The sequence below is a fragment of the Ornithorhynchus anatinus genome, chromosome 18, assembly GCF_004115215.2.
Source record: "Ornithorhynchus anatinus isolate Pmale09 chromosome 18, mOrnAna1.pri.v4, whole genome shotgun sequence".
Classification (NCBI taxonomy): domain Eukaryota; kingdom Metazoa; phylum Chordata; class Mammalia; order Monotremata; family Ornithorhynchidae; genus Ornithorhynchus; species Ornithorhynchus anatinus.
The window spans coordinates 9,164,591-9,181,140 of NC_041745.1; the positions used below are offsets into that span (position 1 = coordinate 9,164,591).

At 41.3% G+C, this 16,550-nt stretch overlaps 1 protein-coding gene across 1 annotated transcript in view; it reads left to right on the forward strand.

Moving 5' to 3' along the window:
• Positions 1–16,550, forward strand: part of EFHC2 (EF-hand domain containing 2) — a 60,832-nt gene that overhangs the window by 36,176 nt on the left and 8,106 nt on the right. Inside the window, exons 9-14 of the mRNA XM_029083124.2 lie at positions 709–851; positions 3,145–3,341; positions 5,135–5,268; positions 10,700–10,897; positions 11,706–11,798; positions 15,341–15,446. Coding sequence (XP_028938957.1) covers positions 709–851; positions 3,145–3,341; positions 5,135–5,268; positions 10,700–10,897; positions 11,706–11,798; positions 15,341–15,446 — 871 coding nt within the window. The remainder of the gene's footprint in view (positions 1–708; positions 852–3,144; positions 3,342–5,134; positions 5,269–10,699; positions 10,898–11,705; positions 11,799–15,340; positions 15,447–16,550) is intronic.

Sequence of the window (16,550 nt, forward strand, 5' to 3'; positions counted from 1 at the left end):
GAGACAGAGAGAGAGTGTGTGTATGTGTGTGTGTGGTGGGGAGAGGGCTGCACACTGATGAAGGGGAAAAGGCTGAGGGGGGAGTGAAGGGGGCAACGGAGCCCTTAGGCAACATGTCTATTTGCCCTGAACCTCTATCTCAAGGGTTCATCCAAACAGCTGGAGCAACATTTTGAGCAGTCTCAAAATATAGGTAATAAACTGATTGCCATTCCCAGTCTGATTGAAAGTGAACCTGGAAGCTTTGTGCCAATAAGAAATCTATTAAGGAATTTTCCAAAATAATTTTTTCTTTCCTACACAGCTATAATCATGGAGTTAGTGAGTCCAGAGACTTGGCAAGGGCCATATATTTTTATGTATCAAAGAAAAATGTCAATCAGTGGTATTTATTGACCACTTCCTGTGTACAGAACTCTGTATTAAGTGCTTGGGAAAGTACAGTACAACAGGGTTGGTAGATACATTCCCTGCCCACATGTTTAGAGTCTAGAGATGCTAAATATCACTGTCCTATTGCTTACTATTTTTGGTCTTACCTAAAGCATTACCACAATTTTAATGGTATTTGGTAGGTTTATTCATGTATGAGAGTTCTGGGTTCTTCATATTGTTTACAGGCCAAGGATACAAGGCACTTCTATCTGAAAAAAATTTGTGTCCTGTATCAAATAAAACTTTCATTTTCCTTTTCTCTTTTCCACTTAGCTTTGGCGGTGAGAGTAATATCCTTCGATTTATTGCAAAATTCATCACTGATGACCCTGTTGACAGGGAAAGAAAGTTTGTTGTTTCATTTTTCCTCAGCGATGACTCTATTTCGGTCTTTGAGCCGCCACAGAGAAACTCAGGTAAGAAGACTTAAAATCTGAATGCTAATCTTCTAAGCCTCTCTCAAGGAAAATGTGCCTGACAATCTTTCAACAGGGGCTTATACTCCTAATTCATAATCACCTCTCCCCTCCCCATTCCTCCCCTTCCTCCCTAAGTGAAAGATTCTCTGTAGATTAAGAAATTAAATGCCTTTTGTATAATAAACCTGAGTTCAGCAGAAGGATTGGGCTGTGAGGGTAACAGGGTAGGCTGCTTTGCATTTTCTCTTGTGATTTTCTTTCAGTGGAAACCAGGCATTTCCTTTGGTACCTAAGATAAATCCCAGGGTTGGGGTGAAGGCATTCCAGTAGTTCAGTGTGGCACATTCATGGGAGTGCTGCCTTCTAGGTTCACAAGGATGTGTTGAGATTAAACTATAAAACTGAGAAAAAAACATGAAGATTCAATCTTAAACTAGACTTCACCCCATTGCCATAATACATTGTTTGATTTTCCAGTTTAATTTCACTACTTAATTCCTCCAGTAGACTTCTGACTCAAGTAGTTCAAGTCTTGCATTCACAGAGACAGCCTTCTGAACTTTTCTAAGTGCAACCTATATACAGTGGCATAGAGATAGGCCCATTTGCTGCTGAGTGTGTAATTCAACAAGAAGCAAGAAACTGACTCTAGCTTTCAGGAGCAAGTCTAGTTCATATTGAATATGGTAATCTTTAACAAATGTATTACAGAATGTAATTCTATATATTCTAATCCTAATAACAGCATGGCCTAGTGGAAAGAGCATGGGCCTGGGAGTCAGAGGACCTGGGTTCTAATACTGGTTCTGCCGGTTGCTTGCTTTGTGATATTGGGCAAGTCACTTGACTTATCTATGCCTCCATTTCCCCAAATGTAAACTATAGGATTCAATACCTGTTCTCCCTCCTACTTAGGTTTTGAGCCCCATGTGGGACAGGGACTATGTCTGACCTAAATTAACCGGTACCTACACCGAAGTGTAAAACAATGTGTTTTACACATAGTAAGTGCTTAATACCATAAGAAATAGCATATTTTACAAATGTTTCTTTTACATCTTCACGTTAAGAAACTGTATATTAAGGACAATATACTGTTGTTGGCCCAACCACCAGAGGCAAGAATGAATTCAGTTTCATCCTCAGGGCTTCTCTGCTGCTCAGATTGTTGCTAAGTCTGCTAAAACACATGCCAATAGGAATGCGGGCATTGCAGGGTGCTGATACAATAGCCTTTAACTTCTGGCGGTAGTGAATGCCATAGGAATTTGTCACTCCCAGCCTACGGCAGAGTCAGGCGACCCGAGAGGCATGTAGCCATAGCCTCTACTCACGAAAGACCGAGGCCTGAACTTGAGAGGAGACATAAATCAGGATTGAGTTACCTTGTCTTTATGGGGAAACTTTCATCATTGTTTCCCCCATTGTCTCACTACTCGGAGCTCTGAAAGCCAATCCTTGGTGACACCACCGAAGGAGATGGACATTCAGAAAATTCGGACCCTCTTCCTGTGGCTGTTCTATTGACTCCAGTGGATCCTACATGTAGAAGAATTGTAGGCATGCCTATGGAAAATAGGAAGTCATTCTGCTGACCTCTACTCCTACACTTTTCTGTTTTTATGGTATTCGTTAAATGCTTACTATGTGCCAGGCACTGGGGTAGATACCAGCTAATCAGGTTGACGCAGTCCATGGCCCGCCTGGGACTCACTGTCGTAATCCCCATTTTACAGGTGAGGTAAGTGCAGCACAAAGAAGTTACTTGCCCAAGGAAACAGCAGACAAATGGTGGAGCCCAGGATTAGAACCCAGGTCCTTCTGACTCCCAGGTCTGTGCTCATCCACTGGCACTGGAATTCAGGGGTTGTTTCATGGGACAGACCATTTTTGAGGTAGGAGGTAGGTTCTTTGTATGTGTCCCTAATATTGGATTTGAGGTCAGGAAATGTCTGTTGTTTTGTACTCTCCCAAGTGCTTAGAACAGTGTTCTGCACACAGTAAGCACTCAGTAAATACCACTGATTGATTTGAATTGGAAAAGCTAATAAAAGAGAGGGGAGTAGATTTCATATTTTCCTAAAACACCCCGATAGTGGCGGGGATGGTCAGGAGGCATGTGCTGCAGACTGTACAGGTGAGTGTGAAGGTCTCATAGCATTCACTTTAGGCTGAGAAGCTGTTTGGCTTGAGATTAAAAAAAAATCATAAGGTGACAGTATAAAAAGGCAAAGCATCCCTATTCTTCCATGAACCATAAAACTCATTATTTAAAATCATCTTTTTCCAGGGGTGATTGGAGGGAAGTTCTTGGAAAGAGGTCGTATTAAGAAGCCTGGACAGGAAGTCTATAAGAGTGAACCCTCAGAGTTCTACAAGGCTCAGGATCTCTTTGTCGGAGCCAGGGTTTGTTTCCATGGTCACAACTTTCTCTTGGTGAAGACGGATGAATATACTTTCAACTATATGGAGAAGCATGCAGATGAGGTGACTTTTTGCAACTTTTGTTGGTGTAGAAATATGCGCTGTGTCTCTCCTTCCAGGCACCAGGCTCAAATTAACTCAGTCAGGAGCCTAGCAAGTATAATGAATAAGTATCTTGTAACCACAGGATCTTCTCAGAGACCCGTTGATTGCCTTGAGTCTGTTTATGCATTGGTTCATTTGCTTCCTAGTATCAGGAATTCAAGACACAGCTGGGATGCAAACTCACAGCTGAATCGAGTTTCCTGATTTTTCTGCTGACCCACACTGTTTTTAGAAGGAAATGCAACCATTGTAAGAAAGAATAAAAAAATAAAGAATAACTTGCAATCCATTTTGTCCTATCCCAGTTAATTTGCACACTCTGCTACTAAAAGAGTAGACACCAACCCAAAAGAAGCCTCAAGGAAGCCCAGTAATTGTTATGGTTGCCACTTTCCAAAACAGTAATCACCTGAGGCTCTGGCAAAAACGGTAGCATTTTAGTGAGGAAGAAGTCAAAACAAGCATTTCTTAAAAATAACTGCCAAATGCTGTCAGCAAGGAAAGGGGAATGGAGGAATGTTAATGATGTTTTAATCAAGGGCTTCAGAAGAAATAAAATTATTGTAAATTTGTATGTAACTTTTTCATTGTAATGTATTCTAAATTGGTTTTATATGCTTCAGCACCTGTCTTCAAAAGCATTTTTAGAATATGAACATATGTAAATAATTTTCCCAAAATTTTAATGAGGCCTCAAATGTAGTTAACTTACATTTTGAGAATATTGTATATCATCTCCAAATGGAGTGCAAGTATAATTGCATTTATCCTCATGACACTCCAGTGAGGTAAGTTGCTAAAATAAATCTTTACATATTAAATCATTTCTCTATCTGAGATGTTTAGGCTTCGAGTCATAGCAAAACCATAAACTATGTATGTTCCAAAACATACAGTTTAGACTAAATGTGATTTTAGGCGCTGCCATTCGGATTTGATAATCTTTATTGTTTTGCAAGTAAATGTCATCTTTGCCTTCCAAGTCCGAGTGCCTATGTTATAAGAAAAGCAGCAAGGTACAAACATTTGAAAAAAGAGGTAAAATAACTTTTAAAGTCAGTTGTGCAAACTTTCCTTCTTGCAGGACTGTAAAAGCGGGATGTTATATGGATGTCCCTGGAGACAGATGTGCACATCATTTTAAGACTGTCTCTTAGAAGTCAGTGGCTTTTGGACTGAAGCAGGGTTTAGGCAGGTGGCTGAAGGTATTACTCTTAATGCCCTGTAAGGCTCTCTGCAGATGCTTATCTAACAGATCTCATCAACTGAAAGAGATGAGAACAACTCCATAATATCTAGGTGATAAAAATGGATGGGGGAAAAAGCAACGCTGGGCCATTTGGCAGCAAGGATAGATGATTTTTATACAAATTTACTTTCTTTGCTTGTTTCGAAAATTGAACACTTGAAGGTTACTTTATTCTCATGTTTGCCTTGTTAAATACGCTAAGCTAGGCCCAATTTCTCTAGCTTAAAGGAAAGGCTCTGGATGTATTTCCAGAGGGGATACAAAGGCAGGTCTAAGTTTCCCTAAAGCCTTAGAGATCAGATGATCAATGGTATTTATTGAGTGCCTACTGGGTGCAGAGCACCGTACTAAACACTTGAGAGAGTACCAGACAACAGACGTGGTAGGCACGTTCCCTGCCCACACTAAGAAATCATATTTACCTCAACTTTGAGGAGTGTTAGACCTGAAAAAACTCCCGGTGTATTCATTCATTTACTTAAACTTTTTTTCCCACTCCCAGTTCCCTATGGCCAATGTCAAAGTCATCCTAAACAAACTGAAAGCTGTAGGAGGACCCAGCGCCAGAGAGATCAAACAGATCTTCGCCGCTATGGATCCTTGCCATACGACGTGGATGGAATACAGCAAATTCAGGTATGGTCTAACAGCAATAGCAGCATTTGTTAAGTAAGTACCGTGCACACAACATTGCACTCAGAGCTTGGAAACATATAGAAGTATGGGATGCGGCCCCCTTCTCTCATTGTATTTATAATCTAGCGGGCGGGCCCTTCCCTCCTAGGTTTTTCACTTCTTTGGGGTTGCAAATTGCCTGTTGATACGTAGCATTTTTGTATGGAATGATGGAGTCTCCTGTTGGGAAGGAGGGTGAAGCCTTAGTCCTGAGATTTCAGGAATCAATTATAGGACAGAAGAATCAATCCTAGTACCAAAGAATTGATTTTACTACAGGAGAATTGATCGCAGTAAAAGTAGGTGGCACACCCCCACTTGTACTCTCTTGGCTCTTCTGGGGGATGGCGTGCAGCATGTAGTGTAGGCACTCAGCCAGTTGTATTTTTTGGAGCACTTACTAAGTGCAGAGCAGAGTACTAAGTGCTTGGGAGAGTACAATATAAGAATAAACAGCTACAACGAGCTTACAGCCTAGAGTATAGAGAAGCAACGTGGCCTAGAGGAAAGAGCATTGACTCAGGAATCAGAGGATCTGGGTTCTAGTCCCAGCTCTGCCACTTGACTGGTCATCTGTAAAATGGGGTTTAAAACTCTGAGCCCCATGTGGGACATGGATTGTGTCCACCCTGATCAGCTTGTATCTACCGCAGTGCTTAGTACAGGGCCTGGCACATGGTAAGTGCTTAATAAATACCTACAAAAGAGCAAGAAGCAAATAGCAAAAGGTTCTGCACTTGCAGAGCCCACGTATGGCTGAAGTGACGACAGCAGTCAATCAATGGTATTTATTCGGCGCTTACTGTGTGCAGAGCACTGTTTGAAGCATTTGGAGAGAGGATACTACAACAGAGCTGGTAGACACGATCCATGCCCACACCAGCTTAGCTGTAGCACCACTGCCTCGCTAACCACTGGAACTTTGCCCATTATAAGCTGGCAGTTTTTAGGATTCCTGCTGGTTCTGTCCATCTTCGGTTAGAAATCTTCACCACCAATGCCGTAACGCCCATCAGGTAGAACTGGGACTAGATCCCAGGTTTTCTGCTTCCCAGGGAGGGGTTCTTTCCATTGAATCAACAGTTGACATACCTTATGGTCTGGGTTAAATGGTTTGTTTATGTGAAACGCTACTGTCATCCTTATTTTAAATAATTATTATTTAGTTCATAGATTCAGATTTTAGATTATAAAACAAATTGTTCCATGGTTCATAATACTAATAACTGCGGAACTCATTAAGCACTTACTACATGCCAAATATGTACTAACTGCTGGGGAAATAAGACCACTAAAGATAATAATGGTATTTGTTAAGCACTTACAATGTGCAAAGCACTGTTCTAAGCACTGGGGGGATACAAGGTGATCAGGTTGTCCCACGAGGGGCTTGCAGTTTTAATCCCCATTTTACAGATGAGGGAACTGAAGCACAGAGAAGTTAAGTGACTTGCCCAAAGTCACACAGCTGGCGAGCGGCAGAGCTGGGATTAGAACCCATGTCCTCTGACTCCAAAGCCCGGGCTCTTTCCATTGAGCCACGCTGCTTCTCCTAGTGCTTACTATGTGCCAAGCACTGTTCTAAGTACTGGGGTAGATACAAGGTAATCAGGTTGTCCCACGTGGGGCTCACAGTCTTAAACCCCATTTTACAAATGAGGTAATTCAGGCACAGAGAAGTTACATGGCTTGCCCAAGGTCACACAACAGACGAGCGGCGGAGCCGGGATTAAAACCTACATCCTCTGACTCCCAAGCCAGGGCTCTTTCCACTGAGCCACATTACTTCTCTGGGTAGAAACAGGATAATCAGGTTGGACACAATCCCTGTCCCACGGACTACATGGGAGGGAGAACGGGCACTGAATCCCCATTTTACAGAGGAGGAAACCAAGGCCCAGAGCAGTGAAGTGACTTACCCAAGGTTACACTGAAGACAAGTGGCAGAGTCAGAATTAGAACTCAGGTCTTCTGACTGGAGGCTGGGAGGAAGGTGGCTGAAGAGGGCATTAAACATCTGAAACAGACGATGCTGGCAGGGGGTAAGGGAGTCAATAAGGATGGAGAAGTATTGTCAGGCAGAGGAGAGGGCAGAATTTAAAGCAGGTTAGGATTTATGTGAGATGGAGGAGGTCAGACTGGTGTCTGGATTTCCTCAAGCAGAGCTCCGCAGTTCAAGCACAGGAGTGGAAGAAGTGTGGTGGTGATTCAGGGTTGCAGGTAGTGGTGTGAGATCAGCAGAGGGTCAGGGGAGTAAGGGAGTTGAGTTCAGTGGAGAGGATGGTATTGAGGCATCAGTTTGTGTGTTAAGAGAAGGCAGTTTTGGAGTGGAGACCCAATGGGGTGTGATCACTTTTGAAAATTGGAAATGGTCAAAAGACCAGAGGTCTAGGAGGGCAAATAGGACAGATTTGCTGGAAGCGTCTGTATGGAAGAAAAGGCAGGTGAAGAAGTTGTGCTCAGAGGATTTTCAGAGTTGGTGAGGTAGACTGTAACCTCACTGTGGGCAGGGATCGTATGTGTCTACTAACTCTTGTACTCTCCTAAACACTTAGCACAGTAAGCACTCAAATACCGATGGTGATGATATGATGACTAGAAATGATGAGACTGAATGTGTATCCAAGTTGGTGAGTGGATAAGGTGGAGTGAGTGGAAACAGGCAATGGAAGGGTTGTTGAAACATCCCCATGGATTTTGAAGTCCCCAAGGATCAATGTAGGAATGGAGAAAGGGCTCAAAATGGGGAAGTGTATCTTGTTCTAAATGGAGGAGGGAGTTCACTTACCTTAGCCAAGTGGTAAAGGAAACAGCAACATCCCAGCATGGATTTTTCTGGGTCCTTGAATGTTACCCCAAATGTTTTTTTTCCAAAACAGCACCTATATTGGATAAATAGTATTGCTACCTTACCTTGTTTAAATATTCAGTGTACCATATCTCAAAATTGTAAGGCATCACTTTAAACAGTTTCCTGGCAGTCTGTTTCCAAAATTATACACCTCAGAAATACACGTTTAATAATGCACCCTATAGCCTTGCAACTTCATAAGAGTATCCAATTGCACTTGGATATACTGAATAACGTAATACTAGAACTCCCTTCCAAAGGTTCAGTGCATTATTGAAACACAATGGAATTTAAAAAAATCCATTAAAATCACCACAGGCTTACTGTTAGATTTTGGAATCATAAAGACTGAAATCTGCTGCCACATAGAAGTATATAAGCTTCTTACAGACTTTTGGAATCAGAAATGGAGTTGGCAAATCTGAATTCTTGGTTACTGTTATAATTTCAATTATTGAAAAATCTTTCCCCTCAAAACCTACTCAGTTTTTTTCCAATAGTGAAAAAAAAGTTCAGAAGTAAGGAATTGTAAAAAGAAAAAAGATCTGACGTATAGATGGATACTCAGATTCCGCCTCCCGCTTCTAAAAACCCCTCGTGTCTGAATTCTAAATTTTATGTTCATTATACAGTGTCACTCTTAGCTAAAATGAAGGTGCTGATTAGCAAAGTGGTAAGCCTCCTTTCCAGCACTGATTTTGGATTTGTGGCTGTCTTAGATATTTATTTGATCTCTAAAACATGGTTCCTCTTGTAAAATAATGCTGCCAGCAAAGTATTTTTAAAATCATTAGACCTATAGAAACTGATCTCTGCCCACAGTATGCAACTTGGTTCCCACCACACTTACCAATTCACCTCCTAAAGCTACCTCTGTCATATTCTACTTCTATACACAAGGTCAGAAGTCTAGGATCACATCAGCATTCATATCCCTTGGATTCATCGAGTGCCCCAACTCAACTTCTATAAAATCCAAACAAAAACAACTGCAAATGTTGGCTGCCTAACCGTTATTCACCCACTAGTGGCTTTGTCTTTAGCCCTGGGCTCATTGGCCCATGCTGAAGATTTGCATGGATAGTAAATGAAAGTCACTCAGCTAGAATCGATGCTGGTGGGGCAGATGAAAATAGGCAGGAAACAAATTCAGAGAAGGAATTTGAGATTCAGAATTTTAGAAGCATTTTCATTGTGATTTAATTTTATGAAAGTAATAGAAACGAGTCTTATAAATCTTTTGAAAGTCTGATTGGGGAACTTAGGCAACCCCCAACAATTCCAAAGTTTCATGATTTTTACCTCAAGATTGGTGACAAGTTTTGGAAGTCTCCTGTGTCAGCTGCTAACCAGAAATGTAATCAGAAAGAAATGTCCGGCAAAATGACTTCAGTGAAGCTGAGAGCGAGGGACTTTTTGTCAATCTCTAATTTGTACTGGCTTTAAGAGAACCTTACCTTAAAAAGTATCTTAGCCACTCATTTTTTCTGAGTTAAGAAAATATGTTCAAGCTTAGTGGTGCATATTTCATTTCAAAGCTCCAAACAGGTTGAGATATTGAATGTGTTGGTTTTGGGGAGGGAGACAGTTTGGATAAAGTTTCAACCTTAAGTTCAGTAGAAACAGTAAAGCTGGAATTCAGTGTGTGACTGAAAATTTCCTTCAAAATGTATCTAGAGAATTATATACCAATGACAGGCAGAGTATTCAGGGGGCTCTGCTGGACCTAGTGGGTGAGAAGTTTTATTACTGGTGCAATATTTCTAAACCGTACGAAAAGCCAGTAATTCCATCGCATGTTTACTTGAACAACACTAGACTTACAGAACCCTAAAAGACATTTTAGTCTAATTTTTTAGAAGGCATTCCATAGTTTAAGATATTCAGCCAGGAAGGAAACTCTAATATTGATGGTGCAATATTGCCTTATGTATTATTGTTGCCTTGACATTGAGTAGGCAATATAAATTCAGTATGGCTGGGTTCAAAGAACATCCTGCTATTTGAGGACCCAGCCTGATCAGAGAGAAGTATCGATTTACATTATCCACAAACCATAGGCTCGTGGGCTTTGGATCTTTTTTTTAATGGTATTTGTTAAGTGCTTACTATGTGTCAAAGGCAGTTCTAAGTGCTTGGGATAGATATAAATCAGTTAAATCAGACAGAGTCCCTGTCCCCCATGGGGCTCAGAGTCTGAGAAGGAGGGAGAACAGGTATTGAACTCCCATTTTACAGTTGAGGAAACTGAGGTCTAGAGAAGTTAAATGTCTTGCCCAAGGTCATGCAGCAGGCAAGTGGCAGAGCGGGTTTATAACTCAGACTTGTGCTCTTTCCACTAGGCCCCACTGCCTCTTAGAAATGTGAGGTGCTCTGCAGAATAACATAGTTGGCGAGGGGAGAAAATCGTTTCTATTCAATTTGTAAGAAAGGGCTTTGTGATGAAAAGCAAGACTACAAGAGCAACTTCAAGGAAGGAAGGAGCCAGGGCAAGTATTGCTGGACTGTTCTTATGGCTATTGTTTGCTTTCCTTAATACAGAGATGTGGTGGCAAATGTGATGGATGGAAATCTCTCAGAGCACGAGATCATGACCCTGGGGCGTAGCTATGGCATCCGGGAGGATGAGGGTGTAGATGTCAATTTTCTGCTTGCCCTCGCCCAACAGCAGCTGAAGAAAAACACCTTTGAGAATTTTGACCAGATAATTGCTGCCAGTGCCTACGACGATAGGGAAAGGTAAGGTGTAAAATAAGGCTTCTGTGAACTTGGAACTGAAAGGGAATCCTGAAATGTTAATAGTTTCATATTTTTCTGTAAGCTCGGCCTAAAGGGAACCTGTGACAGTTGTTGGAAGATGGGAGAAGCAATGATGTCACAGCATATTTGTTTATCCCTCAGGTTGTGAATTTTGAGCAAAGAGACAAGTAGATGTATTCCCTTTTTTTGTATCTGTGGCTGGAACCTCTCAAAAACCTGACCAACTATGGCCCAACAAGATTGAGCTGTGTGGTTATTTTTTAATCCTCACTAAGGACCTGTAACTTGTTAAACATCTCCATTTTAGAGAGGACACAAAATTATGTGCACTGTTTTTTCAAAGAGGTATCTCCTGATTCCTGGTGGCTTCACTTTATAGCAATAATGCAATCCTACTTTGGTCCAGTTATTAAGAAATTCAGCATCACGGCATTCTGTGAGTCATCACCAGTTGTCCTAGTCTTCAGTAATATTAAATTAAATGAGGCTGCCCTTTACCTATAATCTTGTTCTGTAGGCAAAGCCTCATTATATTGTTTCACCAGACTCATTAGTGAAAATTGTTTCTCCTTCCTAGTTACTTTACTCCTCCCTGGGGAAAAAGTTATCAGGAAAAAAAAAGTAGTGAAAAGTAAGAATGACTCTGCAAAAATTTCTACGTTTCACAGGAATGAGTCCCAGCAAATCTTGGACTTTCATGGGACCTTTCACATCAATTTTTTTTCATTTTTAGTAAGAGTTAGAAAAGGACTCAAAGGTAGATTTCTTCCCTTTTGTTTTAATGCAGAAAAGGCTCACTGCCCACAGAAGAAATCCGAACTATTTGCAAGGCCTTCAGATTGCCCTTGGCAGACAGTCTTCTACAGGCACTGCTCGCTGTGTAAGTAATTGACTAAACTGTGTTCACAGATACATTCTTGATAGATTTATGGGACTAGGTAGAGTCCCAATATGAAAAAAACCTAATCAATAGGTCTTTAAATATCTATGGCTTATCATTTGACAGGTTTGCGTTTATGCTAGCTTTTGCCAGGTAGCAGCCTCAAAATGGAGACAGGTATAGCAGCCCTGCCTGATGCTAAAGAGGGCAAGAGAGAAATTGTTTCCCAGCCACTTTTCACCTTCAGTCCAGATCTGTCGAACAACACCTACGGTTGTTTATGGGGAACTGAGCGAAAAAGTCAAGAAGCAGCGTGTCCTAGTGGATAGATCCACGGGGTCTGGGAGTCAGAAGGATCTGGGTTCTAATCCCGGATCTGTCACTTGTCTGCTGTTTGACCTTGGTCAAGTCATTTTACTTCTCTGTGTCTCAGTTATCTCACCTATAATTTGGGGATTAAGACTGTGAGGCCCACGTGGGATACGGACTGTGTCCAACCTAATTACTTTTATCTACCCCAGCACTTAGAACAGTGCCTGGCACATAGTAAGTACTTAACAAATACCATAAAAAAGCATAGAGTTCTGTACTATCCATCAGTTTAATCAGCTGATGACTAAGCACCTCAATTACACTGGGTAAAAAGGCTTATGCAAGTAGCTGTCTCAGAAGGAGCCCTATTTAGCAATGCGCTGGTGACCCTGGGTGACAAAAAGAGTAAAAAATGAGGTCCCTAAAATTTTACCACCCAAACCAAACAGGGCTCACTAATCAGCCTCAATTAATCAATCAAACAATGATATTTATTGAGTGCTTACTATGTGCAGAGCACTGTTCTAAGCTCTTGATTAAGAAAATAGTCATCTTGTTATGAAAAATCAGGACTCTTCATGCCTGAGTATTCATTTTTCAGAAAGACCTGCACCGCATTGCTATCGAAACACTTAGCATCTCTAGACTACTCTGAATGGCAGCTCCCAGAAACGCCCTATTTTAGGGATGGGCCTTCCGGTTTCCGAGCTACTGCCATCACTGGCTGAATTAAGGAATCGGGTACACAGTGTGGGAAGAAAAGAAACAGAATTGTTAGTAGCTGAAGATTTGAGACTTTCTTTCTAGGCCAGCCTTTCAGGACGTAGCATCGCAGAGACCATGGACCATCGTCTTTGAGGTTATACCATATTCCATGGCCCTGTTCCATTTGCCCCTGTTAGGAAACCAGTCGTTCCTCCAGGAAGCAGTGCTGTGAACCAATCCCCCTTGGAGTCTGAGTTAGAATCCAAGATGAGTTCCCTTTGCGATTTGCTAAATTCACATCTCACTCCTCTGACAGCTGCCTTATAACAAGCAGCTGTCCTGGGGCTCTGGGGAAGATTTAGTCTCCAGTTCATCTTTTGGCAAAACCCTGTCTACCTTGCCATTGGCCTCCTGGGCTGAGCTTTGGGCTCCTTTTATATTCCTTACTCATACTTTCTGACCGCCTGCAGCTGCGTCTTCAACCCTTCTCTGGCCTCTTTGATCCCAGCTGTTTCCAAGTAGACTTCATAAGGTCCTAAAGGGTTAATAGACTGTTCTAATAGCTTACTTTTGATTATCTCCTTCTTCAGGGACTCACTCTTCACCTCCATTCGCTACCCCTTTCCATGTCCCTGATTACCTTCTACTGCAGAGAATGCAACTGGCTGATATATTTTCTTGCAGTTTCTGGTGATCGGGTTTGTTCTCAGCACTGAAATCTCTACTCAAGGCTCTGCTGTAACTGGATTGTATATGTGAGGGCCTCTCTATAGGGCCCCAAGGACTGGAGTCTTTCCCTTTTGAAACAGGAAACTGGCTTTTACCCTTTGGGGTTCACAACTTTGATTTACATCCATGTCCACTGTAAGATACTGTGGCCAAGAGAAGGGTCACGTAGTCATGGATGTTCTGAAAACAGAATTTACAGATAATTAGTAAACATGGAATTAAAGGCATTAGATATAAGGGCCAGAGAAGGTTAAATCAAGCATTGCTTTCTCCTGCAAGATATTCTGCTTATATTGTCTGTTTTGCATTGAGAGGGAAAAAGAAATTGCAATTCCTTTTAGACTACAGATGCTTCCATAAACAGAACACTGCTATGAAATGACTTGGGATAGGATGTGCCAAAAGCCAAAGAGAAAACAATAGCAATGGAATTGATTAGCCTGCTGGGGAAGGATCCTGCAATCTTCATCAGTTTGGTTGTTCCCACCCAACGCTCGATGTGACTTGATTTAAAGTCATTCATTCAACATGACTGTTTTATTCCCTTTCTATGTACTGCTCACCAGTTGAATGAACTTCTCTTGGTGCTATTTACAAAACATCAAAAGAAAAGAACCCTGAAGTTTGTTGTGCTTTTCTCATAAGTGGATATCTCATTTTTTCCCCCCAGTTTGCTTTTAATACATTATTTAGTTAACGTTCTTGAGAGTGGTTTTTTGTGGTAGGAGAGGTAGTAATCCTCAAGTACTAAAACCTTCATGGCTAAATATCCGTACAATCCTCTGGAGGAAGACAAAGGAACCTTCCTAAAAATGGAGCTCCTGGAAAAGCAGTTGGGTTCAGCCTCTAGTTAAAACAACAGATTCCTGTGGAGAGTGTTCCAGGCCTAAAATTCTCAAAAAGGAGGAGGAATTAACATTGGCTGTATCTGGTCTCCTGAGGTGGGCTTATGATGTAAAACTCTAAGTCTCTTCTGAATTTTCAGTCACATTTTATCAACATGAAGCTCCTTCTGGGAAATCCCAGGCCATTTGTGACACTTGAGGTCATGGTGCTATCTCACTGAGTACTATATTTATGACCAAAAATAAGCCTGAGTCTCAGCACAGTCAGAATAAACAGCTACAATTTTCAGGCCCACCGTGATTAACGTAGCTTAGTGATCAGGGATCAGTGGAGTCTCTAGATTGTAAATTCATTGTGGGCAGGGAAAGTGTCTGTGTATTTTTGTACTGTACTCTCCCAAGCGCTTAGTACCAGTACTCTGCATATCGTAAGTGCTCAATAAATACAATTCAATGAACGGAGAAAACCAGATAGAAATGGACTAGTGGGTTTTAGTTTGTGCTGTTTCATTGCATTATTAGAGCGTTGCTGCGAAAGTGCTGTTCCTTTTGTTCTAAGCCCCTTCCCCCAATGGTAAAACTATCAGTGATTTCCACACTGATAGAAAAGGGAAGAAATTAAAAGGAAAAGCTTTTGGAAGAATCTTAACAACAGAATGATCTGATTACATAAACAGCCCAAAGCTTGAAGGATAAAACATTTACAGGGAGGGGGAAAAGAGGACAAAAATGTAGAAGACTAAATATTTTAAACTAAGTAAGGAAAAAAGTCATTGTAAGAATTTTTCTATTAGGTTCCTATAATCTAAAACATCTTGGAAGAAGGTCAACTGTGTTTAGTACTATATGGGATCACATAAAGCAGAATGTGCAATATATATTTTAATGGTAAGATTACTATTGCATTTGGAGCCGTTCAAATCAATCCATGTATTTAAATTTCATTTTCAGGTTTCAAGACAGCAATGAACAAATAGATTACAAGAAGTTTTTTTCTGGTCTAAACTGGAGGGGAAATGCAATTCCTGCTTCCCAAACAACGATGATGACTACAGAGGTAAAATTAATAGCTTTAAAAAACATATTTCCAAGCCTTCAAATCCTTTAATATTGAATTCAGTGTCATTCATCTTCAAAGTACCATGCAGAGGGAAAGGATACCTCTGATGTTTTGCAAAGAGTATTTACTGAATGAAATTCTGGTATTTATAGTCCGGATGTTTGTGTTAAGTTAATCCTCTTTTCATAAGAAACAATCATCCCTGGAGTAAGGAGAGAAATGCCTGTTTGGAGCCTGATATGCCTTACCTGACTGGCAGGTAATTATATGAAGAGTACAATACTAGGAAACTGTTATGAAATGTTATAAACGCTATTACTGAAAAATTCTGACCAGCTCATAATAAAATACAGCCTATGCAAATTGCATATGGTGGCAAATGGATCCTCAACTATACATACAGCTATAGCCATAGCTTTTCTTTGTTTTATACTTACGTGGAATGTGGATTCACCGTCCAAATATGATATTTCTTAATGCATCTAAAAATGCTTCATAAAGAAAAACCAAGAGCAGTGAAGGTTCATAGGATTAAACACTGCTCTTTGCATGAGAAAAACTATTTCTGCCACTAAGTTTTGGGGCCCTTTACTTCACTGAGGGCGTCCTTCACTAAGGGCCTCTCACTGGATCCACTATGGTTGGAAAAGATGGTTTCTATCTGATGACTGCAGGTGATGGATAAATTCCTCTGTGCAGTAAAGGTCATCTAAACTCCATTATCCTGGAAACCTGCCTCTTATCCCTCACCCTCAGAGGCAGGGTCCCCTTGGAGGGTGGGTCTGAATAGGGAAGAGCAAAATTGGGCTGATGGGTCTAAAGCTAGAGGGCCACGCCAGGTCCAGAGGTCAGTGTCTTTGGGGAGCACCTCCATTTTAGGGAGCGCTGGGGCCTCCCAGGTCTTCTATTCGATTGGGGTTAGAGCCCTTCTAAGTGTAAAATTAGGAGTAAGGGAAAGAGTGGAAACTGAAGCAGAGTGACTTAGTGGATAGAGCATGGGCCTGGGAGTCAGAAGGACTGTAGTTCTAATCCCAGTTTAGCCACATGTTTTCTTTGTGATCTTGGGTAAATCACCGCACTTACCTCATCTGTAAAATGGGG